Raw genomic sequence first — 27859 nt, forward strand, 5'->3', positions numbered from 1 at the left:
CAGAGAGAGAGGAGGAAGCAGGCTCCCCGCTGAGCAGAGAACCCGATGCAGTTCTCAGTCCCAGGACCCTGAGATCATGACCTGAGCCAAAGGCAGAGGCTTAACCCACTGAGCCACCCAGGCGCCCCCTAGACAATCCCATTTCTATGCTTGGTTTCTGCTGACATGGCTGAGGAAATCCGTGGGTCATATGGCTGATCTCTCCAAAGGGGCCTTCGTGTGATTGAGTACTCTGACCTTTGATCCTTCCTAGCCACTAGCGAAAGATTGTCCAGGTATATCCTCGGATTTCTCCTCAGAGCACACTTTCCTGAAGGCGAATGGCCTAATTTCTGCATTGTTTGCCATCTGAGTGGGCTGAAAATTCCTCAAATACCAAGTTTGGATGCCTTTCTGCCTCTTTCCTCTCAGATTTTACACTAACCAAGCAAGAAAAAAAGATCAAGCCACACTTTCAACACCTGGCCACACAGATAAATACCCCCGTTCACACTCACAAATTCTGCTTTCCACATAACTGTGAAACACAATTCTGCTAAGCTTCCTGCTACTGTATAAAAAATCTCTCCTTTCCTCCATCTATCAATAACACATTCCTCATTTCCTTCTGAGCCCTTGATGCTGGCAGCACCTTTAATGTCCGTATTTCTCCCAACTGTCTGTTTGTGGTGATTTAGGTATTCTGTGCGCGCTTCCTCGCTCCCCTCTGAGCCCTCACTAGCAAACTGCAACATTCCTATTTCTACTAACAGTCTATTGAAGCCAAGCTAGGCTTTTCCTATCATCCTCCTCAAAGTTACTCCAGATTCTATCCGTTACCTAATTCCACAGTCACGTCCACATTTTTAGGTACTTGTTATAATAGCATCCATTTCCAGGTACCAAAACCTGCATGGGTCAGGGTTCAACCAGAGAAGCAGAACCAGCAGGAGACACATGTTAAGAGATCTGTTGCAGGGAACTAGATCACATGATTTTGGGGGCTTGGCGGGCAAGTTCAAACCCCATAGTGCAGGCCAGGAGGCAGAGCGGGCTGCCCCCTCCCACCCGGAAGTTGCCGGAACATCAGTTGCTGGAAGTTGTGGAAGCTACTGTCCACAATCAAGGAAGTCCCAGCTCCTCCCAAAAGGCCCTTCAGCCAATGGAATCAGGCTCACTGAGCTGATCCAGGATAATCTCCCTTAAAGTTCAACGGTTGTGGATTTTAATCATATGTAGAAACCTTCACAAGAACAACTACATTTGTGTTTGGGGACCATAGCCCAGCCAGGTCAACACATAAAACTGACCATCGAACATCCGAATCCCTAGAAATGATGGAAAATATATACCAACAAATTAACACATATTTAGCTACACCCTGAAATAAACAAACGAACAGAGAAAAAGCATTCTCACAGGTCCAGAAATCAAGAAATCAAGATAATTATTTTCCCCCCAAAGGTCCTGTTTTATTGTTTTCAGTATACTCCCAGAAGTCCCCAAAGAATGAAAACCAGGTACTCCAACAAATAATTGAACATGCGTGTTCATAGGGCATCGTTCATAATAGCCAAACGGTGGAAGAAATGAGAATGTTCATCACTAGATGAATGGATAAACAAAATGTGGTCTAGCCACACGATGGACTAGTATTTAGCTATAAAAAAAATGGAATACTTCTATATGCCACAAAAGGGATGAACATCGGAAACATAACGCTAGGTGGGAGAAGCTGGGCACAATAGGCCACATATATATGATTCCATTGGTAGGAAGTATCTGGAATTGGGAGATACAAAGCAAATTGATGGTTGCCAGGGAGTGAGGGGAGGGGAGAATGAGGAGTAACTGCTTAATGGGTATGAGATTCCTTTTGAGGGGATGAAAATGTTTTGGAACCAGATAGAGATGGTCATTATACAATGCTGTGAGTATACTAAATGCCACTGGATTGGTCACTTTAAAATGGTGGATTTTAGGGGCAGGCTTTAAACTACAGGGCTGATGCCTAGTTGCCTGATACCTAGTCCTGGGATGATTAGGACATTGGAATGTCACCTCCTGGAGTATAGGGGCCAGACAGAAGAGACAGGCTCTGGGGAGGTTAGTTTGCATATCAAAGGCATGCTCCTGGCTGAGTCCTCTGCTAGCCCTGTGAGCCAGTTAGCCCTGGGAGCCAGTTAGCCCTGGAAAGGCAGCTCTCTCTAGTTTTGTGTTTTTTTCTCTTTTAGGTTGTCAAAGCACCATAATATACTGAAAATTAAATATATATATATTTACACACACACCCACAGAGTTGACCCCACACAGTATAACTTCTGACTCTCCAAAAACCTAACTACTAAGAGCCTGCTGCTGACTAGAAGCCTTGCTGATAATATAAACAGCCAATTAATACATATTTTGTATGATATATATACATACACATATGGTATCATAGATTGTATTCTCACAATAAAGTAAGCTAGAGAAAAGAAAATGTTATTAAGAAAACCATAAGGAGGGGCACCTGGGTGGCTCAGTGGGTTGAGCCTCTGCCTTCAGCTCAGGTCATGATCTCAGGGTCCTGGGATCGAGCCCCGCATTGGGCTCTCTGCTCGGCGGGGAGCCTGCTTCCTCCTCTCTCTCTGCCTGCCTCTCTGCCTGCTTGTGATCTCTCTCTCTCTCTCTCTGTCAAATAAATAAATAAATAAAATCTTAAAAAAAAAAAAAAGAAAAAGAAAACCATAAGGATGAGGTGCCTGGGTGGCTCAGTCAGTTAAGCGTCTGCCTTCGGCTCTGGTCATGATTCCAGGGTCCTTGGATCAAACCCCAAGTCAGGCTCCCTGCTCAAGGGGGAACCGGCTTCTCCCTCTCCCTCTGCTCCCTTGTTCCTGCTCTCTCTCTCTCTCTCTCTCAAATAAATAAATAAAATCTTAAAAAAAAACATAAGGAAAAGAAAATGCATTTATAGTACTGTACCGTTTTTATAGAAAAAAATCCACATATAAGTGGACTCACACAGTTCAAACATGTTGTTCAAGGGCCAACTGTATATATACATATGTACAATACCCAGATCATGTGAAGAATTCCAGAATGCTCCTATCGAAGATTAATTTAGGGATGCACTGTTCCAGATTTTACAAAGGGATAAATAGAGAGTATGAAAGAAAAGTTTAAAAATAGAAAATAGATGCAGAAATTCCTAAATCTGTCCAGTGGGAGTTTCAGTGGGAGAGAATAAAATAAACTAGTACTTCCCGAACTTCAGCATGTATACAGATCACGCGAGGATCTTATTAGAATGCAGATTCTAATTCCGTGGGTCTGGGTGGGCGGTGCCGCCAAGCCATGAACCAGACTTTAATAAAAATTCTCCAACGCAGAAGATAGGTGTAATTGCAAGGCCCTTCAAGTGCTCCTTCAGATAAATCAAAACACATACCAGGACGTGTTACATTTAGATTTCAGGGCTCTCAGACCCACTCCAGCCCCCACTGAATTGGAATCTGCATTTCAAGTCTCAAGACATGAAAAATAAAGGGAAAATCCCCCTCCCAGAGAATGCCTACAAAGGAATAAGGATCATGGTGACGTCACACTTCTCATCAGAAACACGGGATAGAAGAGGATGACAGAGAAATACTGCAAACACGCTGAGACATCGTCTCAAACCTAGAATTCTATCCTCAAAGTCTCAATGATTTGATGAAATTTTAAGACAAAGAATTCAGAATTTTATCACTCACAGATTCTCTCTGATAGCATCTTTAGAGGAGATACTCCAGATAGAAAGTTAAGCCAAGGAGTAGGGCAGACACAGCAGCCTAAGCACCCACACAGCCCAGCCACGGTCAACGCCACCGTCTCCCTCCACATCCTCTTGGGCTGCCGGCCCTTGAGCCTCACCTCCTTCCAGCTGTTTGCGGACAAAGTTCCCAAGATGGCAGAGGACTTCCGTTCTCTGAGCACTGGCAAGAAAGGATTTGGTTCTAAAGGTCCCTGCTTTCACAGGATTATTCGGGAATTTCTGTGCCAGGGCGGTGAAGTCACTCGCCATGGAGACACTGGCGGCAAGTCCATCTACACGGAGAGATCCAAGGTTGAGAATTTCATCCTGAAGCACTCAGGGCCTGGCATCTTGTCCCTGGTACCTGCTGGATCCAACCCAAGTGGTTTCCAGTCTTTCATCTGCACTGCCCACACTGCGTGGTTGCTGGACAAGTGTGTGGTCTTGGGCAAGGTGAAGGACGACGTGAATATTATGGAATATTATGAATACTATGGAAGCCATGGAGCGGTTTGGGTCCAGGAATGGCAAGACCAGAAAAAAAAAATCACCATTGCTGAACGTGGACAAAACTAGTAAATTTGACTTGTGTTTCATCTTAAGTACCAGACCATTCCTTCCGTAGCTCAGGAGAGCAGTCCCTCACCCCTATCTGCTCAAGGTGTTCTATAATCCCCCTGCTCTCGCTGCAGTTCTGGGGGTTCCATATTTTCCTTGCTCCCCTCCAAGTCTAGCTGGATTGCAGAGTTAATGAATATGATATGAAAACCAAACAAAAAATGAAAGTAGTCAAGGAAGAAACTGGTGGGATATGAAAAGCAAGGGTAATAAAAAGCAAAAGTACTGAAGCTTTAAATCTAAATAAATACTAATTATAAAATCAAAATATTTTCAAGATAAGACAAAAACAAAAGCCATGAGGGTCATCTTGTGTGGATACTTAGAGCCACCTGCCTGTCTTCCCTCTGTCTATCTCTTCAGTCATCGGCAAATAACTATTGAGCACCTTCTCTGTATCACGTCATAGGCCAGCTGTAGGACAAGGCTGCCCTGTGGGTATAAAGATGAGCAGAATAAACTGTTCACTCATGGGGGTCACAGTTCAGTAGAAAATACTGATGATGATAGTAAGCAGGCAATTAAATGTGTAACTAGAAACTAGAAGTGCCATGAAGGGAAAAAACAAGGATTGTGAGAGGGAACCGCAGTGAAAGGAATAATAGGGAAGATCTTTTCTGAGGAAGTGAGAGGGAAAATAGCATCCCAGTAATGATTTAAAATGACAGTAGCTGACATTTATTGAGTGCTTACGCAATAAATTACTCTTCAAGAATTAACTCATTTAGTCCTCAGAACAACCTGTTAGGTAGATACAACTATTATCCGCGTTTCGCAGATTCACAGAACTGCTCCCAGTTCACATAGCTGGTAAGGAGGAGATGGGATTTGAACCGGGGTGGCTTAACCTCGGAAGCTCCACTCAGTGCTGAGGTTGTGAAGGAGTCGGCCAGCTTGGGAAAATGCCCTAAGTGTCCAGAAAGCACTTTCAATGTTTCGGGAACTAAAGGAAAGCCAGCGGGGGCAGATACTGATACCAGCCCTCTAAAATCAGTTTTCCCTTCCAGCACAGTCAAAAAGATCAGGGGACATACCACTGCTGAGAATAAAGGCGGTATTTCCCAGCTTCCCGGAAAGCTGGGAGGGCCATGTGACTAAATTCTGGCCAATAGGATGCAAGGATAAGTATCACGTGGCAAATTGCACCCCTCTTCCTTAAGGCATAGCTGGCCAGAGCCCAGTTCCTCCTCTACTTTGTTCCTTTCTCCAGCCTGTTGTCTGTTGCTCAGGTGCTGCCAGCCCCGTACCCTGGGGATCACGGAGTAGTAAGCTGGAAGATGCTGCCCTACTGGCCGTGGACTGCCTACTATTGGAATTGTAAAATTATTATTAATAATTGTAATTTTTTAGAGTAGTTTCAGGTTCATGGCAAATTGAGTAGAAAGTATAGAGCGTTCATGTACACCTCCTGGCTTTATCAGCTCAGGCTACCATAACAAAATTCTATAGATTGGGTGGCTTTAACTATACAGGTTCAGAGGTGAAAAGTCCAAGTTCAAGGTGCCGTCCTGGTTGGTTTCTGATTGGAGTTCTTTTCCTGGATACTAGACAGCTACCTTCTCAGTGCGTCCTCACATGGGGGTGGTAGGGAGCAAGTTATTTGGTGTCTCTTCTTACAAGGGCCCTAATCCCTTCATGAGGACTCCACCCTTATGACTTCATGTAAACCTAATAATTTCCCAAAGACTCCACCTCCTGGGGCGCCTGGGTGGTTCAGTCCTTAAGCATCTGCCTTTGGCTCAGGTCATGACCCCAGGGTCCTGGGATCTACCCCCGCATCAGGCTCCCTGCTCAGCCAGAAGCCTGCTTCTCCCTCTCCAACTCCCCCTGCTTGTGTTTCCTCTATCACAGTCTCTCTCTCTCTGTCAAATAAGTAAATAAAATTTTAAAAAACAAAACAAAGACCCCATCTCCAAATACCATCACATTGGGGCTAGGCCTTCAACATAGGAATTTGGCAGGGCAGGGGAAGGGGGTACTGACACAATTCAGTCCACAGCACTCCCAGCCCACACACATACAACCCCACCATCATCCTGTACCACAGCGCTCTATTGGATTTTTTAAAAGATTTTATTTATTTATTAATGATAGAGAGAAAGAGAGAGGCAGAGGGAGAAGCAGGCTCCCCACTGAGCAGGGAGCCTGATGCAGGACTCAATCCCAGGGCCCTGGGATCATGATCTGAGCCGAAGACAGACATTTAACCATCTGAGCCACCCAAGTGCCCCTGGATTTTTAAGGAAAATATAAATAAATAAATCTGTATCTCAGGTAAGCCACTGTTGAATGGGGTTTATCCTAACTGATCTAGCCATATGGAGAGGAGTCAGGGGAGGACATCGTGCAGGGCCTTGGAAGCCACAATACTCCGGGAAATCTGGTCAATTCTGACTGCAACTGCAAAGGACTCTTTAGAATGAGTGATGTTACGATATTTCTTTTTCTTAAGAAGAAATGGAATTGACAAATTATCACTATGGTTACTAGATTAAGGTCTCTCTAGTCCAAAAGATAATTTATACATTTTGTAGCACACAACAAAATTCTTTTTTAAAAAAAGATTTTATTTATTTTATTTATTCATTTGAGAGAGAGACAGAGAGAGCACAAACAGAGGGAGAGGCAGAGGGAGAAGCAGGCTCCCTGCTGAGCTGGGAGCCCAACATGGGGATTGATCCCAGGACCTAGAGATCATGACTTGAGCAGAAGGCAGACACTTAACCATCTGAGCCACCCAGGCTCCCCTACAAAACAAAATTCTTACATCTCTTTGCTCAGAGTTGTATGCTTGCTACTTTATATTTTTTATTTTTTTTAAGATTTCATTTATTTGAGAGAGTGAGAGAGAGAGAGAGAGAGAAAGCACAAGCAAGGGGAGTGGCAGAGGGAGAAGCAGGCTCCCGGTTGAGCAGGGAGCCCATGTGGGGCTTGCCCCCAGGACCCCAGGATTGTGACCTGAACCAAAGGCAGACGCTTAACCAACAGAGCGACCCAGGCGCCCCATATGCTTGTTACTTTAAAAGGTTGTTAGAGGGATGCCTGGGTGGCTGGCTCAGTCAGGCTTCTGCCTTTGGCTCAGGTCAGGATCCCAGTCCTGGGATCCTGAGCCCCGTGTCAGGCTCTGCTCAGCGGGGACCCTGCTTCTCCCTGTGCTGCTCCCCCTGCTTGTGCTCTCTCCCTCTCTCTTAAATAAATAAATAAAATCTTTAAAAGAAAAAAGTTTGTTAGGAACTAGAAAATGCATGCTTCTTAATACCTCAAATAAGAAGAGAAAAACTGCAATTGGTTTTCATCGTTGTCAGTCATCTCTGCACTGGGAAAGATTCTACAAGGGGAATACTCACACCTTTCTTCTAGGAAACAGTTACCAGGCCACCCCCACAGAACTTGACCATAAATGAACGTCTTTTTGCTACCCCTTTCAAGACAGATGAGTCTCAAATATTTGAAATGAGAAAATAAACCTCACCAGCAAAGAGTTAAAGAAAGCCCTCTAGGTTAAGTCTGATTATTAACATCTGCGTATATGAATTTTAAAACAAAGGAAGTATAGAAAAACCCTTTTTGGCTGATCTCTGTCTTTTTTTATTGCTAAATTTTCCATCTCAATTCATTAATTGGATCTGGCAAAGAGAAGAGAGCCCACATTAATTTGGGAAGTTCCTAAGATATTTGTTAAAGCCAGTAGAAAAACTGAACTATTTTAAAATAGGTAAATGACATGGTTTTTCTTTTTTTTTTTTTTAAGATTTTATTTATTTGACAGAGAGATCACAAATAGGCAGAGAGGTAGGCAGAGAGAGAGAGAGAAGAGGAAGCAGGCTCCCTGTCGAGCCAAGAGCCCAACGCAGGACTCAATCCCAGGACCCTGAGATCATGATCTGAGCCGAAGGCAGAGGCTTAACCCACTGAGCCACCCAGGCACCCAATGACATGGTTTTTAAAGGCCAGTCTTGACCTCATGGTTTTCAGTATATTTAGATACAGAAATACAGATGTAAATGCGGCGTGTTCATACGTGTGTGTGCATATACTCTGTATTGCTGTGTGTGTAGCCTATATTCCCTAGCTTCGTTCACTGAGAGGACCTGGGACACCAATATCCTAATAACAATGAGCACAGTTGGTGTTCAGCTCTTGGTTTCATTTCGTTTCTTCTCTTTCTTTCTTTCTTTTTTTTTTTGAAGATTTTGTATATTTATTTGTCGGAGAGAGAGCACAAACAGGGGGAGCTGCAGGCAGAGGGAGAGGGAGAAGCAGGCTCCCCAATGAGCAGAGAGCCAGAGACGGGACTCAGTTCCAGGACCCCAGGATCATGACCTGAGCTGAAAGCGGACACTTAACTGACTGAGCCACCCAGGCGCCCCTCTTTTCTTTTCATTGTTTTTAACAGGCTTTATTTTTTAGAGCATTTTTACAAGACCAGTGCTCTAACCCCTGAGCTACAGAGCCTCGCCTTTTTAGAGCATTTTTAGATTTATAGAAAAATTGCAGAGACAGCACAGAGGTTTCCAAATACTTTCTCTTTGCTACCCTAAGAGGGAAACAATTCCTCATATAGTTAACATTCTATACTGGTGTGATACATTTATTGCAATTGGTGAACAAATGATACATTATTATTAACTAATGTCCGTAGTTTACATTGGAGGTCATTTTCTGTGTTGGACAGTCCTATGGACAGTTCAAATGCATAATGTCACATGTTCACTATTACAGTATCCTACAGATAGTTTCCCTTCCCTAAAAATTCTCTGTGCTCTGCCTCTTTATCCTCCCCTCTCCCCTACCCCGTGGCAACTTTCCTTCCTGCTAGCTCTTGCCTTTTCCAGAATGTCATATAGTTGGAATCATATAGTATATAACCTTTTCGAGATTGGCCTCTTTCACTTAGCAATATGCATTTAAGATTCATTTTGGTGGCATAATATCTCATTTCTTTTTATCACTAAATAATATTCTGTTGTATGGCCATACCAGTCGTTTATCCATTCAGCTACTGAAAGACACCTTGGTTGCTTCCAAGTTTGGGCAATCATGAATATAGCTACCAAAAAAACCCATGTGTGGGTTGTTATGTGGACATAAGCTTTCAACTCATTTGGGTCAGCTCTTGGTTTCTAAATAACTTACTCCAATAAAAGGAACCAGAGCTCCTTGGAGAAATGGTTGATTCCAGAGCTGATGTAGGGAAAGTATAATTTGAGCCTGAAACGTGTTGCTATGCTAGAAAGAGAAGAAATGCTAAAATCTGATAAATGCTGAAAGGATGAAGGCAAGCTTACAGGACACAGAAGATGACTTGAAAGGGCCCCAAATGACCAAATCAGAGTCAACCTGAATGTAAAAATAAACAATATTAGTAACTGGGTACTAATCCACTGCATATAACAGTAAAGTACGAGTCCATACTGATGTACTGAAGTAAAGTGAAAGTTGGATGAGGAACAGAATATTTACATAATCTTAACATACTCCCCCCCACAACACACACAAAATAAAAATTCCGAGGGGAAAGAATGATTTACAGCAGAGAAAGCTGACATTACTTTAATGAAGTAATCAAAGGAACAGGACATATGGAGGTGGGCACCCCCTGGTAGGAGGCTCTAGAAAGAAAACAGCATCATTTCCATGATGGTCCTGCCAGAGATGCGTACCCTGAGTCTCGTCATGAGGGCACAGCAGACAAACCCAAACTGAGGGGCATTCTGCAAATAAAGGGCCTGTAATCCTTAAACACATCAAGGTCATGAAATTCAAGAATGAAGGACTGTTCCAGATTGAAGGAGACAATTCAGTGCAACACCTGCTTCTGGGCTGGATCCTTTTGCTATAAAGGATATCACTTGGAAGACGTGAAACTGGGACGCCTGGGTGGCTCAGTCCGTTAAGCATCCAACTTTTGATTTCTACTCAGGTCATGGTCTCAGGGTGGTGAGCTCTAACCCTGCATTAAGCCCTGCATCGAGCCCAGCATCGGGCTCCATGCTCAGCCTGGAATCTGCTTGAGAAGCGCTCTCTCTGCTCCTCCCCCACCCCTCTAAATAAATATTTATATAATATTTATTAATATTAAATAATAAATAAATATTTATTTATTTATTTGACACACACAGAGAGAGACAGAGATCACAAGTAGGCAGAGAGGCAGGCAGAGGGAGAGGGGAAAGCAGGCTCCCTGCTGAGCAGAGAGCCCGTCACAGGCCTTGATCCCAGGACCCTGAGACCATGACCTGAGCCGAAAGCAGAGGCTTAACCCACTGAGCCAGCCACCCAGGCGCCCCTAAAATAAATAAATCTTTAAAAAAATAAAAAGAAGAAGAGGAAGACCGGTGAAACTTAAATGGGGGTCTGAAGATTAGATGGAAAGAATGTATCTATATTCTTTTCCTGATTTTGATGCTTGTTTTGTGGTTGTGTAGGAGAATGTTCTTGTTAGCAGGAAATATACACCAAAGCATTGGATGGAGATGGGGCAACATATGGGTAACTTACCCTTAAGTAGTTGAGAAAAGGTTTTGTGTACGACCCATGCAAATTTTCTGTAAGTCTGAGATTCTTTCACCCAAAGAAGGTGAAAAAAGAGAAAAACTTTAGATGGTTTCCCACGTCAGGTGTCAGTGTTGCGCCTGGCACTGCTACTGTGTTAATATAATACTGGAAGTTTTGTAATGATGTAGCAATGATGTAAGAACAAAAATTAAACAAAACAAAATAACAGGAAAACCCCAGCAGAGTGTAAAGTTTGAAAGGGAATGTATGTAACTGTTTTCATTTGCAGAAGATCTAATTATCTCTATATAAAACCCAAGAGAATCAGTAGAAAGGCTAGGAAAACAGAAAAGAGTTCCTTACAATTACCAGATGGAAAAATCAGTTATAGGACTGATAATCCTGGATGGCTCAGTCAGTGGAGCATTCAACTCCTGATCTTGGGGTCCTGAGTTTGAGCCCCACATTGGGCATAGAGATTAGTTATGAGAAAGAAGGAAGGAAGGAAGAAAGGAAGGAAGGAAGGAAGGAAGGAAAGAAAGAAAGAAAGAAAGAAAGAAAGAAAGAAAGAAAGAAAGAAAGAAAGAGGGAGGAAGGAAGGAAAGGAAGGAGAAAGAGAGGAAGAAAAGCAATTCTATTTCTCTGTAGGTAAAAGAAATATTTGCAATGTCTAAAGTGGACATGGGATTCACATGCAGAATATACAGTAAAATCTCATAAATCAACAAGAGTAAGGACAGGAAAGCCAATAGGAAAAATGCACAGGGACATGGGGAGGCACTTTAGAGAGAAAGAAGCTCTATTGGCTAACAAGAATATAAAGTAACACTCAAACTCACTAGTAATCAGAAAAATGCAGTTGAAAATAACCAAGAGTCTGGGGTGCCTGGTGGCTCAGTCAGTTAAGCCTCTGATTCTTTTTTTTTAAGATCTTATTTATTTATTTGACAGAGATCACAAGTAGACAGAGAGGCAGGCAGAGAGAGAGGGGGAAGCGGGCTCCCATTGAGCAGAGAGCCCGATGCGGGGCTCAGTCCCAGGACCTGAGATCATGACCTGAGCCGAAGGCAGAGGCTTTAACCCACTGAGCCACCCAGGCGCCCCTCTGATTCTTGATATCGGTTTAGGTTTAGGTCTGATTCTTGATATCGGTTTAGGTCATGATCTCAGGGTTCCGAGATTAAGCTCCATGTCAGACTTGTTGCTGGGCTTGGAGCCTGCTTAAGACTCTCTCTCTCCCTCTGCACCTACCCATTCCCTCCCTCTTTAAAAAAAAAAAGAAAGAAAATAATAGAGAGTCCACTTAATACCCATTAGAATTGTAAAAATTAGAACATTTTAGGGGTGCCTGGGTGGCTTAGTGGGTTAAGCCTCTGACTTCAGTTCAGGTCATGATCCCAGGATTCTGGGATCGAGCCCTGCATCGGGCTCTCTGCTCAGCAGGGAGCTTGCTTCCCACGCCCCACCTGCCTCCCTGCCTTCTTGTGATCTCTCTCTCTGTGTCAAATAAATAAATAATTTTTTTTAAAATGTTAGAACATTGTATAACATCAAATGTTGGAAAGAGGAGAAGTGATAAGAACTTCAAGTAATAGAGTATAAACGGCTACAAACCTGAAAAATAATCTAGCAGTATTCAGTGAAGTTAAGTTTGTATAAGCCTTCTGATTCAGAAACTGCACTCCTGGATATATGTCCCAGAGAAATTCTTGAACAGGTTCGCAGGGGGCCATTTAAGAAGAGGATTCTCTAGCATTGTTCATAGAAGTCGGGAATGGATAAGTAAAGTGTGAGGGATGCCTATCATGGAATGCTATGCGATTGTTGTAAGCAATGAGCTAGATTAAACACAGCAATAAAGATGGAGCCTAGAAGCAGAGTTGGCTGAAAAAAACTAAAACCAAAATCATACAGTGATGCCACGTATGCAAATTAAAAACAGTTGCCCTAAACAACTTTAGTGGATTGAATAATGACCCAGTCTGAAAGATGTCTACGTCTTAATCCCCTGAATCTGAGAGTGTTACCTTATATGGCAAAAGGGATTTTGCAGATGTGGTTAAGGGCTTTGAGATGGAAGGTTATCCTGGATTATACGGGTCACTCAATGTTATCACAAAGGTCCTCATAAGAGAGAAGCAAGAGATCACTATGGATAGTACATGTGATGACAGAAGCAGAGGTTAGAGTGATGGAAGAAGAGGCCATAAGTTAAGGAATTCTGACAGCCCCCAGAAGGTGGAAAAGGCAAGAAATGGACTCTCTCCTGAAGCCTCCAGAAGGAACAGAGCTCTGCCAGCAGCTCGATTTTAGACTCTTGACCTCCACACCCATAAAAGAATAAACTGGCATTGTTTGAAGCCACTAAATGTGCAGCAACTTGTTACACCAGCAAGAGGAAACTGATGTGCAACCTTACATGTTTTATAAGCACATATGCGTAGTCAAGAACTTCTCTCAATCACATTAGAGTGCTGTCCACAGGGCAGAGGAATAGGAGGGAATTAAGGGGTAAATGATAGAATAAACAAGAGAGGTGGCTTGCGGCCCCCTGTACACAAGGTCTAGCAAAGACAAACAGAAGGAGGTCACTCTGCTATGTAGAAAACAGGTTGGATGTGCTGATAGGTATGACAGATATTCTGGATAGTGGCTCTGTTAAAGACTTCTCTGATATAAAAATCAGTCTCCCTTGTACCTGGATTCTGTGATGGTGATGCCCTCAAGAGCAGACATAAATATGTTGGTCATTGAAAGGTATGTCCTCTTGGTAAATCATTCCATTTCTCTTATGAATTTGATTAATATGAGTCAGTCCCTAGATCTACTCTGGGTGGTCTGACAAACTCATGTTTCCAGGTTTGTGACACTGAGGACCAGACCTGCATTGTGCTGACTGCCTTAAACCCATGTAAAATCACTATACAGCCAACCTCCGTCTTGGTGACTCCCCATCTTTCAGATTTGGTCTTATTCCTCCCTATATCCCAAACCCCTAGCAAAGGGCTTTACACACAGTAGGTGCACAATGCTTGTTACTGAGACCCATCCCTGTGGGTCTAGTGGCTAGAATCTGGCACATTCACAGTGCCTGTCGGTGGAAGGAGGTGACCTTCTTTCCCTCAACTCAGACCACCTTTCTAGTTTAATTTCCTTCTATTTCCTACATTCCATCTACCCCTAAGAGCTCACTATTCTCTGAACACTCTATATTCTTTCATTTTTTTTTGTCTTTGTTGAACAGCCTTCTATCTTTTAAAAGAAGTTCAAATAATACTTCTTGGAGGTCTTCCCTGTCACTCCATGCATTCATTTGATCAATTATTCATCCCTCCATTGACTCATTCAACAAATATTGAGCACTTTACAAGCAGGCACTAAGCAAGGCATTGAAAATATGATGGCAAGCGAAAAATAAAAGGTCACCACCTTCATGGACGTCTGGCAGGGGGACGGAGTTTGAAAAACACAATATATTGTGTTCACATTGATGAATAATCAATTACCAACTGAGATGCATGCTCTGAGGAAACAAACACTACTCTCTGAGAGCAGAGAACCAAGGAATCTTTTTTAAAATTAGGACGGGTTGTGAGTAGAGGGGTTAAGGAAGGCCTCTAAAGGAAGTAACAGTGAATATCAATTTGGAGGCATGAATAGGCAGAATGGAAGCCACAAAGGCATTCCAGACAGAGAGACTGGAGGGAGCGTGAGGAGTTTGAGGAATTGAAAAAGGCAATGAAGTTGGAAAGCAGAGAATAAGATGAGGAGTGTGAGTGAGGAACAGTCAAGGCACAGTGGTAATAAGACCAGATTTGCCATTTTGGAAAAATTACTCTAGCTGCTATATGGTGAATGTGTTAAAGTGGGGGGCAAGAGAGAATGGACGGTGGGAGACTCTTGCAATCCTGTAGGTGAGAGTAGAGTGGATTAAGGTGGTGGTAATGAAGAGGGGGAAAGTAAACGAATTGCAAAGAATGAAAAATAGTAGGAGTGAATGAGAGATTGTAAAGGGAGGAAAAGTGGGGTTTGAGAACAACTCCTGGTTCTTGACTAGCAGAATCCACTGTAGTCAGGGAGAAAATCTACCAGTCCTGAGCACTTGAAACCATAGCCCATTTTCCCAATGTCCATTAGAGGTCACCACTCCATTGTAACCAGGGTATTCTAGGTTCCCTCAGTTTCACACCCCTGCCTGCGGATAACAGGCTGGTGACCCTCCTCTCCCCAGTCCTCCAGGCCTGTGGTGTTGAGTGAGTTCCAGTGACACTGGTTTGAGTCCTGTTTCTTATCTACGAAATGGAGACCACACCTCAACGGGTTGCGAGGCTCCCGTGAAAAAAGGATGGTTTGTTTGTTTGTTCGTTTAAGATTTGTTTACCTAGAGAGAGAGGCCAGGTGAGGCAGGAGGGTGAGGAAAGGGAGGAGAGAGGATCTCAAGAGGACTCGCCACTGAGTGCAGAGCCCCACGTGGGGCTAGATCTCACAACGCTGAGATCGAGACCTGAGCCAAAATCAAGAGTCGGAGGCTTAACCGACTGAGCCACCCAAGTGCCCCAAAGATGGTTTATTTTTATTATCGTTAGGCTCAGTTCTATTCCTTCCAGCCCTCTCTGTCCGTTTGGAGGCGCTTTCTCCTCCCAGGCACAAAGGCAGAAGACGTTTCCTATACGGGTCTGGCCGCTCTCGGGTCAGAGCCGGGTCTGGGGATCCCGCCAGCCTCCAACACCGTTAGCTTCTTTCAGGAGCGCCAACCCCTCCCGCAAAGCCGCGAGAACGATCCTTCTCCTTGCAATCTCCAGACCTCGCGAGAGTAGGCAGCGCCCGTTGTGGGAAGGACTCGGAGCGCCACGCCTTCCCTGGCCTCCGAATGCCCGCCTCCTTTCTCTTTTTCCCGCCTCCCACCCCGCGCTCCGCTCTCGGATTGGCTAGCTGAATCGGGTCAGTTTTTTCCTGGCCAGAAAGCGGCTCGACAACTAGCCCCGCCTCCGAAGCCTGTGGATTGGACTGCTTAGCCAGGTGTCACGCGCCTCCGCGGGAGCGCAGAAGAGCCAATCAGGCGCTCGGCGTATTTTACAAACTGGGGAAGTAGCTGCAGCTGAAGCCAGTCAAGAAAAAGCGAATCCAGTGGGGGGTGAGCCAGAGTGGTTCCGAAGAAGGTGCGGCGTGGAAATCTTGGACGGGCTGCGGGACTCATAGGGAGGAGAGGCCGCTCGGGGTCCTGGAGCGAGAGAGTAGGATCGGGGTGCCTGGAGGGAGCAGCTTCCTGGAGCGGCCTTGGAAGCATCAGGTCTTCTGGGCACATGGGTTTGGGCGGAGGTGGGAGCTTCAGGAATGTCAGAACTGGTGCTCCGAACTGGCTGACCTTTGATCGTTTTTCTTCCCAAAAGGTCCTGCTTTTCTTCCCATCTCAGCTGTAGCAGTCATGACCACCCTCCAGGCTACGAAGGATCCTGTCCTCAGGGGTGTATCTCCTACCCCTAGCAAGATTCCCGTACGCTCTCAGAGACGCCCGCCTCTCCCCACAGTCAAACCCTGCGCCCTGGACCAGGAGAACCAAGATCCAAAGGTAAGAGGGGCCTGGTGGGTGAGGACAGTACCTGCAAGGAGACATTACATACCACCAATGCACCCCAGAGCTGAGCCCCCGCTTTTTATCTTCCCCTCCCCCAGAGATTGGTGCAGAAGCCCAACCTCGACTCAGCAGGCCCCAGGCCGAAAGTCACACATCAAACAGAGAAATCAGAGAGATCGGTGGGGAGCACTCAGCTCCGGAACCCCTTGGAGGAACTGAGGCCTAGCCCTGGGGGACAAAATGCGGGGCCTAGGCACCCTCCCCAGACAGGTACCTGTTGGAGGTTTGAAAACACACAGTCTCCTTACGTGGGCATGGGGGAATGGGGTGGGTGCAGTCTGCTTGGGAGCTTTCCACTACGCTGGTCTCCTGCATACTGTAAGCAGAGTCTTGAACTCTGCTCCTGGACATCTCTCTACTCCCAGAAGCGCTCCCCCACCCTTTTAAAGCCTTTTCCAGCTCCCTCAATTGCCTCAATCAGTTGCCCTGTGTGCTAATACTTTGTAGTTCTTCTTTTATAGCATGTCATACTTTGACTTGAGCCTGTCACCTCTCTAGAGTGTGATGGTAACTTTTTGAGGCTGGGGGCTTTCTCATTCATCTCTGAGCCCCAGTACCTGGAACAGTGTCTTACCTAAAGTAAAGTTCGGGGTGCCTGGGTGGCTCAGTGGGTTAAAGCCTCTGCCTTTGGCTCAGGTCATGATCCCAGGGTCCTGGGATCGAGCCCTGAATCGGGTTCTCTGCTCAGCGGGGAGCCTGCTTCCTCCTCTCTCTGCCTGCCTCTCTGCCTACTTGTGATCTCTGTCAAATAAATAAAAAAAATCTTTAAAAAAAAATAAAAAAATAAGGGCGCCTGGGTGGCTCAGTGGGTTTAGCCTTTGCCTTCGGCTCGGGTCATGATCCTAGGGTCCTGGGATCGAGCCCCACATCGGGCTCTCTGCTCAGTGGGGAGCCTGCTTCCTCCTCTTTCTCTGCCTGCCTCTGCCTATTTGTGATCTCTGTCTGACAAATAAATAAATACAATATTAAAAAAAATAAAATAAAAAATAAAAATAAAAATAATTTAAAAATAAAGTAAAGTTCTATGAACTTCTGTGAGCCGAGTTCGATAATATGAATCTCTTTAGCTCACTCTTGCACCTCATGGTGACTACGTGGCAGCCCCGGGTCCCCTTAGCCTTCCTCCTCTTCTCACCTTTCCTTCTCCTCTTCTCTTGCAGAGGCTCCAGGGACTGTAGAGTTTGTGGCCGACCCTGCAGCCCTGGCCACCATCCTGTCAGGTGAGGGGGTGAAAAGCTGTCGCCTGGGGCGCCAGCCCAGTCTGGCTCAGAGAGTCCTGATTCGAGGGAGCCAGGGAGGCACCACCTGTAGGGGCCAGGTAATGCGACAGGATATGAGGAAATCAGGCTGGTGTGGACGGAGGAGGGAGTCCTGAGCCCGTGCTGATGGCCTCATTTGTGGTGTCAGGGTGCCCGCGCCTCTGCATATTTAGCCCCTAGAACCCCTGCCCACCGACTGGACCCTGCCAGGGCTTCCTGCTTCTCGAGGCTGGAGGGACCAGGACCCCGTGGCCGGACCTTGTGTTCTCAGAGGCTAGAGGCCCTGGTGAGTGCTCTTGAGGGGCTGGGATCCTCAGTGCTTCTGTGAGCTCCTCCCTGGGACCAAGCTGGCCCTGAGGAGGGAAGATACTTCCTGACAAGCCAGAGTGGTTGTGGAGGTTGATGGGGCTGGTGGTGAGGCCTGAAGGTTTGCGGCCCACATCTGACTCTGCTCTTTTCTCTTGCTCCTGTGGGTTAGATTCCACCTTCAGGAACTTCCTTTCACCCCTCTGCTCACCCCAGTTTCCAAGAGCTAAGAAGAGCGACAGGTGGCAGCAGCTGGTGAGGACAGGATCATTTGGAAAAGAATGATCCAATGTCTCATACAGGGGTCCCTCAGGGCTAGAGATTTCCTGTAGCTTTAAGACTTCCCAGCAGCCGAGGAGGGGAAGGGGGATACCTGTGACTGCCCAGGGTGAATCCTTAGAAGAGGGTTCAGACCTCCGTATGACATCAGTTTTTTTCAGGTTGTGGGAGGAAGAAGGAACAGAAATGAGAAATGCTGTCTGTTTTGTTTATTGGCTAGAGCATAGACTATGGCAATAGATGGGACTTGGGTTTGATTCCTGACTCTCAGCGCTTACTAGAGTAAACTCGCCTTACCCTTCCCCCAAGCTTGTTTCTTTAATCTGTCAAATGAGGGTAACATTTGTATCATTAGAGGTTGTTGTGCAAAGACTTAAATGAGAGGACGTTTGTAAAGCACTTAGCAAAGTGCCCAGCTCACACTTGGTACTCAGTGACTGCTAGCTGCTGTCCTTATTGTCGTCAGGACTTCAGTGAGCCAGACCTCAGGATTGCTCCTGGAGACCCCAGTCCCGCCTGGTGAGTGTGTCTGGCCACGGGGAGAAAAGAGGGGCGGATGGGCTGCCTAAGTTGGAGAAAGCTCAGTGGGTGGGGAGGGGGCTCGAGGGGAAGGCCACATCAGGAGGAGCCACCAAGGAAGGGACCTTAATAATAGGCCAGAGGTTGCCCAGTTACACTTGTGTCAAAGGAGGTGGTCCCCACTTCAACCCTTTCTCTGCCACTTCCTATAAGATTTACCTTCCACTCGCTGTTCTGTCCTCAGCCCTAAGAGCCACCATCACACCCCTAGCCTACTTGGGGTGTTCAGATTAGTAAGTGATTACTGAGATGTCGCTGGGCTCCAAGGGGCTGCTAGGCGGGTCCCACTATGGTACAGTGGGGGCTGTCAAGCTGACATACCCTCTTTGGAGGTTCCAAAACCCTATGCCAGTCGTTGGTGTGTGTGCCAGCACTACAGCAAACTTCCTGTCTCCTCCTAGCTCCCTCTCTCCCTGAAGGAGAACATGAAGTTGTTACTCGCTCAGATGAAGGAGGAGGGGGCCCCCTAGGTCTGGCCCAGCGGGTACCATTAAGAGAGATAACCCACACCAGGGTGAGATGAGATACTTCTGGGATGGAGGGAGGCAGGGGAGATGTTTGGGAGGAATTCTCTGGTATTGGCCAGCACTGAGGATTGTGGGTGGGGGTTGGGATATAAATTGAGTCTGTTTGCCCCACGGGCCCAAGGCCTCTCTAGAGTAGGTCTAGTCTCTGCTTACCAGCTGTCCGGAGCCTGGGGCTAAGAGGTCACAGTCTGGCATATATTTGTGTCACACAGCAGATCAGTGCTGAGAGCGAGGCAGATCTGACATTCATTGTTGACCACTTACTATGTGCCTAGCAGTACTCTAGATTCTGGATATACGGTAGCAAATAAGTTCACATTCTAGAAAGGGGAGACCAAAAAAAAAAAAAAAAAAGTAAAATATATAGCCTGTCAGGTGGTGATGAGTGAAAACAAAGTAGACACTGAAGGGGGTGTAGAAGTAGGGGAGAGGGTATAGCAATTTCATATAGATTGGTCAGGGAGATCTAATTGAGAAGATGACATTTCAGTGAAAACCAAAAGGAGATGGGGAAGTGAACCATGCAGATATCTGGGGGAAGAATGTTCCAGGCCAGTTGAACTGCAGATGCAAAGGCCCTGAAGCGGGAATGTGCCTCGTGTGTTTAAGGATCAGCAGAAAGGAGACTCCAGCCAGGCTGAAGCAGAATAAGGAGGACAACAGGAAGTGAGGTTAGGGTGGTGGCAAGATCAGATTGGGTAAGGATTTAGAAATCAGCGTGAGGCCTCGGCTTTTCCTTGGAATGAGTGGAAAGCCATGAGGAGGGGCAATGAACAGGGGAGAGACAGGATTTGATTATTTCTTAAAAGAATCCCACTGGCTGCTGGAATGAGGAGACATGGGAATGCAGAGGGGGAGCGATCACTCTTCCACCTTGTTCCTCCCCACAGGACAACAGTGCCTCCCACCTGATATCCTCCCCTGGCCGAGTGGTGCCACCGTCCATCACCCACCCATCACCCTTTGGACGGGCTCAGCGCATACCCTCTCCTGGCCCCTCAGCTCCAGTTTGTATCCACCACTCCAGAGGGTGGGGGGCTTGCTGGGCAAGGGGAGAACATTCTGGCTGGGATCCCTGCCAGGTCTAGCTCTTGCTCCTGCTCAGCCATCCTCCTCTCTCCCCAGCCCTCGTATTCGGTTTTGCGGCGCCTTGCCATTCCTCCCAAAACCCAGTTCACACCCATCCGAGCGGCCCCCAGGGTTCAGCAGGTAAGAGGGAGCGGGGGAGGTAGCTGACCTAGGCCAGGGAGGGGGAGGAAGGGAATGGATGGGAACAGGGAGAGTTACAATGTCCCCCTTCTGTCCCAGGCCCAGGGTTTGAGCGGCCTCTCCCCTCAGTCATGCCCTGAAGAGCCTGCCCTGCCCTGGGTATGTATCTGAAGGCTTTCCGTGCTGGGATCCCAGCAGCCTGAGGCAGGCAGGCTCCCCAGAGAAGCTACCAACTCTCCAACACTCTGTGCTCCTCGGCTGTGCCTCCTGCTCTAAGTTTAGGGCTTCTTGACTAACCTGAACCCTTCCTGGGGTGGGGTGTGGGGTGGGGAGGCAGGCAGACTGATCTCCTTCCTGCCCCAGACCGGCTTCCTCACACAGCCCCTCTCCTTCCCTGTGCCAGGAGCAGATTGCAGTCCGGTTATTTGACCAGGAAAGTTGTACAAGGGTGCAGGAGGGGCCTGGGAAACCCCCTGTGGCAGCTTCTGACCCTAGTACACCCGCCACGTTCCAGGAGCTGAAGATGCAGGTGGGTGTGCGTGTGGGCCTGATGCCTGCCTGGCAGCGACAGAGGATGCGAACAGGACGGTGTGGGTGGAGACTTGAACCCACACCTTGACATCCCCCTGAGGGCTCTTCTCCTCCCCACAGCGCATCAGTATCCTGCAGGAGTTGTTGCGACAAGAGGTGGAAGGGCTGGCTGGGGGCAAGTGTGCCCCCCTTAATGGAGGTTCCTCTCTGGAAATGGTTGAACTTCAGCCCCTTCTGGCTGAGATTTCTAGAACCCGGAATGCCCCAGAGCAGAATTCAAGGGCCTTACACCTTCCTGGACTGTTCCAGCGCCCTGGGCTACCAGAGCCCTGCCTCCCAGAGGAGTGTGGGGAAGCGCAGCCCTGCCCAGGAGCAAAGCCGGAAGCAGCTCAGCCCTGCCTTCCAGCAGAGCCAGGGTCCTCAGAGTCCAGCCATAGCAGGGAGCCTGGGATACCAGAATCCTCTGTCCAGGAACAGCCTGTGGTATCAGAGCCTTGCCCTCCAGTAGAGCCCAGACACCTGCAGGCCGACTCCCATAGGCACACTGGACTCCTAGAGCCCTCCCCTAGGATAGAGCCTGGGGCATCCGAGGCCTGCTTCCCGGAACCGAGAAGTCGGGAGTCCAGCCCACAGCCCTGCCGCAGTCAGTGGGCTACAGAGACCACCACCCTGATCTTCTCCTCCCAACACCCACTTTGTGCCAGCCCCCCTATTTACTCACTCCAGTCTCTGAGACCCCCAGCAGGCCAGGCAGGTAAGGAGTTGGTCAGAAGGGATTCTGAACAAAGGAGGTCCTCATCTCTCACTGGAGGTGGGGCCCCTACCTTGCACTGGGTGGTCCCATGCTTTCTTCCAGCTCCCCTAGCCCAGCCTAGCACTCCTTGGGAAGGAAGGGAGGAGTTGCCCCCCAAGCTCTGTGCTCCTAATTGGCTTGGCCCCTGGGGGGGGGTGCACAGGTAGTGGGAAAGGGCTTTAGATGGTGGGAATAGCGGACTCCAGAGCCTGCCCTGAGGTCTCTTTGGCCCTTGGCCCTCAGGTCCCAGCAGTCTCGCCCCTCGAACCCTGGCCCTGAGGCAGCGCCTTAAAGCATGTCTGACTGCCATCCACTGCTTTCATGAGGCCCGCCTGGATGATGAATGTGCCTTCTACACCAGCCGAGCCCCACCCTCAGGACCTGTCCGGGTCTGCACCAACCCTGTGGCCACATTACTTGAATGGCAGGATGCCCTGGTGAGCCCCCCAACTACAGCCAGGCTGTGCCTGCACAGCACGCCTGGAAAATGGGGTGGTGCGGGTGCTGGGGAGAGAGTGGGGGCGGGGGGCCAGCCTCTGCTCCTTTGGGGAGGGCAGTGGGGAAGGGTTGGCTACAGTTCAAGGATGGCTGCTGGGCTGTGACAGCCTTCTCTCTCCCCAGTGTTTTATTCCAGTTGGTTCTGCTGCCCCACAGGACTCTCTGTCATGATGCATCCACCTCCTGCCCTGCCTTGCACCTTGCTCCTTTTAGCCCTTATTTATTGTCCACCCTGTGAGACTGGGAGCCCATACCCTTTATCCTTCAATAAAGTTTCTTAATTGTCGGAGTGTCTGTTTCTGGGCCCATCTAGGCCAGCTACAGCTGTTGTTCTCCAGTTGCCCACACGGTGGCAGTGTCCTCCAGCTTAGAGGCGGGCCCTGGGCTCTCAGGATCCCCCAGGCTCCCTCACCTAGAAGCCGTCCTAAAGAGGCATCCCACTCCCTCCCGCCTCCGCCCCTGTGCAAGCTGTAGGAGTGCGTGTGGGCAAATCTGGACCTTTCCGGACCTGCTCTTCTTGGTTTTTGAGATCAGTGCCCCTCTCGGGAGCCATCAGCAGCTCCTTCCTGCCCTAGAGCTCCTCTTCTTACAGCTCCCCTTGCATCAGGCAAAAAGCAGAAGCACCAGACCCATATCTCTGGACCCCCCCCTTGTTAGTGTCATTCTGGCTGGTCCCTCCCTACAATAGGAGGCCTCAAAGCTCTCCGGAAGCTTATATGCCTCCCTTTCCATATCAGAGTAGAAGCCCTGGGCTACTCTCCTCCTCTCTTCCCCCAGAGACAGGACTTGCCAGGAATAAGTAAACCTTTGCCTCTGGCAGAGAGTGGTAGGACCAGAGTCCTTGACAGCAGTGAGGGAAAGGGTCAGCCATTCTTCCCCACTCTGGGCACTTAGTTAAGAAGCACATACATTCTCCAACTTCACTTTATTGGGCGAGGCAACAGCAGCTGTAGCCCCAGGGCCTAGGCAGGATGGGCAGGAAATGGGGTCTGTACAGAATGAGTTGTAAATGCTAGGAAAGAATTCACTGGTTCCTCCAGTTCACAGGAAGGCTGCTAGGTCAGAGCCTGGAGCCTGAAAATGGAGATGAAGGGAGGAGAGGATGGCGAGAGAAAGTTGTGACAGGGGACAAGCGCCAACCAAACGTTGCCTCTCCTCCCACCCAGCTGGGCTCCTGTTTCTGCTCTCCACCCCCGCGCGCACAGGGCCGCCCCCGAATGCCAGGGCTTCCTTTCTGCTTGCAGCTCCAGGTGGTAAAGCTGTTCCCCAGCCCCCCCGCAGTAGAGATGGTCTCGACCTCCGCCTTTCACAGGCACGCACTCTGACCTCAGGGGGCCCTTCCGGAGCCGCTCTGCTCCTCCTCAGCACGGCCTCCTCCTCTCCCCAGCCACTTCGACCCCCGGGAGCGTGGAGAGTCCACCCAGCAAGGCCGCCTCGGGAGCGGAAGGGTCCGCCCCGCCGCCAGGCTCTCAAAGGAAGGGGTGGCACCTTGGGTGGGGTCGGCTGGAGGTGGGTGAAGAGGGGAGCGGAAGCGAAGGGCGAGCGGGGGCGCGGGGGATGGGGCCCTGCTCAGTCCGGGTAGATGATGAAGCCGGAGAAGGTGCTGTACTTGTTGGTGTTACCGCCGTGCACCTTCCCGCCGTCCAGCTTGATGAAGACTTCGTCACCCACATCCAGGTGCAGGATGACACTGTTGCTGGCGTAGTCGTAGTTCTGGTCCGCGTCCTGAGCGATGGCGCTGGCCCGGACCTGGGGGGCAGAACACAACACGCCACTCAGCCCCTGTGCGGAGCCCGGGTGGCGTGAAGCGTTGGGCGGAGTAGGTGCACTGGGCCGGCGAAGGCGGGGCGAGGGGAGCGGGCTGCAGGGGCTGGGGAGGAGAGTGAGAGCGCGGGAGACCGCTGAGCTTCTCAGGCACTGCCACTCCCCAGCTGTGCGACTCGACAAGTTTCACGCCTTCTCTGGTCCTCAATTTGAACTAGAAGATGGGAGGTCATAATAGAGCCGACCTCATAAGGTTGTTAGGATTAAGTGAGTTAGTACATAAGAAGTGAGTTAGAACAGCGCTTTGCACCTAGAAAACGCTCTATAGGGTTTGCTATTATTAGCATTTAAACAATAAAATTAGCCTGTAGGGTAATTGCTAAGATTCTGAACCCGCTCTGACCTCAAGTTTCGTTCCCTTCCCTCAGTGATAGGGCACAGGTGCGTCTGTAGCCTGGGAGCGAGGGTTCCAGCCATGGGAAGGTGCAATGATGCGTTTTCGCCTCTGGGTGCCCTTTCCCCTTCTGGCGCCCACTGGCGCCAGGACATGGGGGTCGCCTTCCGCCCCAACAAGTAACCTCTTCTTCCCTCTGGCCTCGTCGCTGGTCGCCTAGGACCGCCAGCCCCTTCCCCAGCCCCCCTCTTCGTGTCCCGCGGGGGCTGGTTATTAACTCATTAATTATTCATCATTATTCTAATCACTATTTACCGTCCCCAGGGCCGCAGAGCCCGCGCCGCGGAATACAGAATGGGAGTCGGGCGGCCCCCGCCCCCCTCTGAAACCGGCACACTCTAGATAGACAGTCGCCCCCTCCTCCTGCTCACAGATACCCTGCATAGACCACACACACCTACTCAAGGCCCCATGCGGATAGACACTGCTCCATTCTCCCACCCCGCACCCACAGACACACTCGCATCACGCACACACACACTCACTCTCTTACACACAAACAGCTGTCACTCCCATGCAGGCACACATACAGTCTCTCTTTCCTTGGGTCCCTGGGGCGGCCCTGCTGGGAGGCGACCCCAGTGCAATGCCTACTAGTCCTGGAGTGGCAGGGTGCTGCAGCTGGAGCAGGACTGGGGGTCCAGACCTCCAGGACCAGCAGGCCTGATGTGCCACGGTCCACATCTGGTGCACGGGGCATTCAGAGGTCACCACTTAGCCCCAGTCTTATCCCCGGCCGCTTGTGGGGCCCAGGCGCCTTGCCCAACCCCCACTCCTCAGCCTCTCCTTCCCTCTCTGCATGTCCCAGTCCTCCCGCTGAGTCCTTGGAGCTATTCTCCCAAGTCAAGGTGGCAGTGACTCCAACTCTGACCACAGGGGCAGGAGCAGCAGAACCTGGAGGCCAGAGGTTGCCAGGGAAGATATGGGGCCTACAGAACCAGCCCAGGGTCCAAAGCTTCTGCTTTATCTGTTCTTTGCCTCTTTTCCCTTCCAAATCCCTTTCATCATGCTGCCCAGCTGGCCGGTGAACTGCCACATGATTTCCACCTCTGCCTACTGACTCAGTATTAGCTAAGGGTAAGGCCAGCTCTAGAATGGTCTGAGGCCCTGGGTGAGTGTCGTCTTTCTTTTTTGCCTTTTACTCGAAAATACAAGCTGAATGCCCCCAAACGAGAACAGCTGCCCACTGCCCATTGCCAGAGACCTGGATTCCATGCTAATTCAAAAGCGCCAGACTCCAGGTAACTCACCCATCCTGAGGCTGGGAAACCCAAAAGCCAGAAAGGCTGCCTCAAAAGAGAGGGTGGCCCAAGACAGGGCAAGAACAGACGCTAACTGGCAGGAGGAGACACCAAAGAAGTTTTGGTGTAGGGTTGCCTGTAGTTGGAGAGTGAGGATAGCAGCTGCAGAGTCATTAAGCTTTGAGTCCTAAGTTCCGAGTCTGACACCATTCCTAACGCCCTGTGAGACGCTGGGCAGGTCATTTCCTTTCTCTGGCCCCAATTCCTCTTCGGCTAAATGAAACAATTTTTAAGTTCTTGGCAGCCTGGCGTTTCTGAACTCAGTGACGCTGTTGGGGGAAGGGTTCGTATGCAGCCCTCAGGTGGAATGAGTGCAGGGAGATTTAGAAAACTGCCGGGTCTGCTCTGGGCCTGGGTGGGGCAGGGGCACCTCACCTGTCCATTCTTCATCAGGTCGGCCCACATGCTGGTGCCGTCACCGCCGCGCATGAGCACATGGTAAGCGAAGAAGTAGACACCTGGCATGGGGCAGGTGAACTTGCCGCTGGCCGCCTCGTAAGCGTTCCCCACATTGGTGACCACGTCGTCGAAGCGCAACACCTCGTAACCTTCGTGTGGCCGCCGCAGACCCGCGTAGAAGGCGATGCGAGGCACGTAGCCGGCAGGGGGCGCCACCCCGCCAGGGCCTGGGCCGGGAGGACCCGGTGGACCTGGCCTGCCCGGCTCTCCTGGAGGCCCTCTGGGGCCTGGGGGTCCCGGGGGCCCTCGCAGACCTGCCTTCCCGCGCCGGCCCACCTCTCCCTTGGCCCCCGGAGGGAAGGGGGGCACGGAGGCGGGCGCGCCGTCGGGTCCAGGGCCTCGCGGCCCGTGTGGGTCGCATACCATGCGGCAGCGACCCAGCATCTCATAGTGAGCCGGCCCGCGGGAGCTGTGCACCAGCAGCGGAATGGCCACCAGCAGCAGCAGCACCATGGCCACCCCGACGGCCGCGCCTGCCACCCGCTTGCGGCGGCTCAGCCGCGACGCGGCCAGGGCCAGCAGATCCTCCTCACTCTTGGGCGCAATGGCGGCGGAGGCCCGGGGCTCTCCGCGGGCCCCGGAGGCGGTGGCCGGGCTCGGGCCTGGGTCGGGACCCCCCCGACGGCTGCGCCCGGCCCCCCCGCCCCTGCGGGCTCCCGCCTCAGCGGTGCCGTTCCCCAAACCTTCCGTCAAGGCGGAGGTCCCCCCCGTGGGTTGGGCCAGGGGGCTCCCGACGGTTCAAAACCCGTGGTCCTCTATTACCCTCCCGTTCAGCCTAACGTTCCCCGGGCGCCTGAAATCAACGGCTTCTCGGACGGCCGGTTTCTTACAGATCTAGGATGCCTGCTCTCCGGACAGCTGTTTTCTCAAGGATGGCGGCGCCTAGGTCCCCGGCTACCCAGACGGATCGCTCCTGGCTGGAGCCAGGGACTACTCTCCGCGCTCTGGACGTCCCGGGCTCGGCGCTGCGGGTGGCGCCCACTGGACTCGACCTCCTCGTAGGTTTGCGCTCCGGCTCTTGGCGAGCACTGACGCACCTTTCTAACCCTGCCGCGGGCCCAGCCCCTGCTAGAGCCCTGGACCCGCGTTTCTCTCCAGCTGGAGCTCTCCCTCTCTGCGTCCCTAACCTTCTCCCCTCCCTCCCGGGGCGGCAGGGCGGGTGGTGTGAGCCGCTGCGCGGCGGGAGCCTCTATAAGCGGCCCGGGGCGGAGCGACCCCTGGCGCCCAGAGTAGGAAGCGCGGGGGCGGGGCAGGCAGAGGCCCCCACCCGCGTCCCCCCAGCTTCTCGGTTCCTGCCTGTTCCGAGCCGATTCTGCAGGAATTCACTGCCCCCACCCTATCCTTACTTTCACCCCACCCTGAGTTTGGTATTCCCAGAGCCCGGAGGAAGCCAGA

At 49.9% G+C, this 27859-nt stretch overlaps 3 protein-coding genes across 5 annotated transcripts; 2 read left to right on the forward strand and 1 right to left on the reverse strand.

The window, feature by feature from the left end:
• Positions 1 to 3907: 3907 nt before the first annotated feature.
• Positions 3908 to 4330, forward strand: LOC308347106 (peptidyl-prolyl cis-trans isomerase A-like; the record flags this gene model as incomplete). Its single annotated transcript, XM_080810254.1, has 1 exon — positions 3908 to 4330. One exon carries the CDS (start codon positions 3908 to 3910, stop codon positions 4328 to 4330), a length of 423 nt encoding a protein of 140 aa, XP_080666380.1.
• Positions 4331 to 15908: 11578 nt separating this feature from the next.
• On the forward strand, positions 15909 to 22772 carry TROAP (trophinin associated protein). 3 transcript variants are annotated; one of them, XM_080811940.1, is made up of 15 exons: positions 15909 to 16029; positions 16261 to 16439; positions 16544 to 16715; positions 17666 to 17823; positions 17913 to 18050; positions 18243 to 18325; positions 18816 to 18868; positions 19330 to 19442; positions 20346 to 20462; positions 20581 to 20664; positions 20764 to 20823; positions 21068 to 21193; positions 21316 to 21949; positions 22232 to 22425; positions 22610 to 22772. In XM_080811940.1, exons 2-15 carry the CDS (start codon positions 16296 to 16298, stop codon positions 22655 to 22657), a joined length of 2124 nt encoding a protein of 707 aa, XP_080668066.1. In that variant the 5' UTR covers positions 15909 to 16029; positions 16261 to 16295; the 3' UTR covers positions 22658 to 22772. The 3 variants fall into 3 exon arrangements, with proteins under 3 accessions (XP_080668066.1, XP_080668065.1, XP_080668067.1); XM_080811939.1 differs by having other exon boundaries at positions 15977 to 16160; XM_080811941.1 differs by having other exon boundaries at positions 15977 to 16160; positions 22643 to 22715.
• Positions 22773 to 24055: 1283 nt separating this feature from the next.
• Positions 24056 to 26917, reverse strand: C1QL4 (complement C1q like 4; the record flags this gene model as incomplete). The annotated part of the gene is made up of 2 exons (XM_080812212.1): positions 24056 to 24235; positions 26381 to 26917. The coding sequence occupies 2 exons, from the start codon at positions 26915 to 26917 to the stop codon at positions 24056 to 24058; spliced, it is 717 nt and encodes a 238-aa protein (XP_080668338.1).
• Between the last annotated feature and the right edge of the window lie 942 nt (positions 26918 to 27859).

This window comes from Martes martes (assembly GCF_963455335.1).
Source record: "Martes martes genome assembly, chromosome: 8".
NCBI classification, from domain to species: Eukaryota; Metazoa; Chordata; class Mammalia; order Carnivora; family Mustelidae; genus Martes; species Martes martes.

Excerpts from the sequence above, each read along its gene's own strand:
- TROAP (XM_080811940.1), top strand. The coding sequence starts at position 16,296 with ATGACCACCCTCCAGGCTACGAAGGATCCTGTCCTCAGGGGTGTATCT. Across the intron at positions 16,440-16,543 it reads AGGAGAACCAAGATCCAAAG|AGATTGGTGCAGAAGCCCAA; the intron begins GTAAGAGGGGCC and ends CCCCTCCCCCAG. Across the intron at positions 20,665-20,763 it reads CGGCCCCCAGGGTTCAGCAG|GCCCAGGGTTTGAGCGGCCT; the intron begins GTAAGAGGGAGC and ends CTTCTGTCCCAG.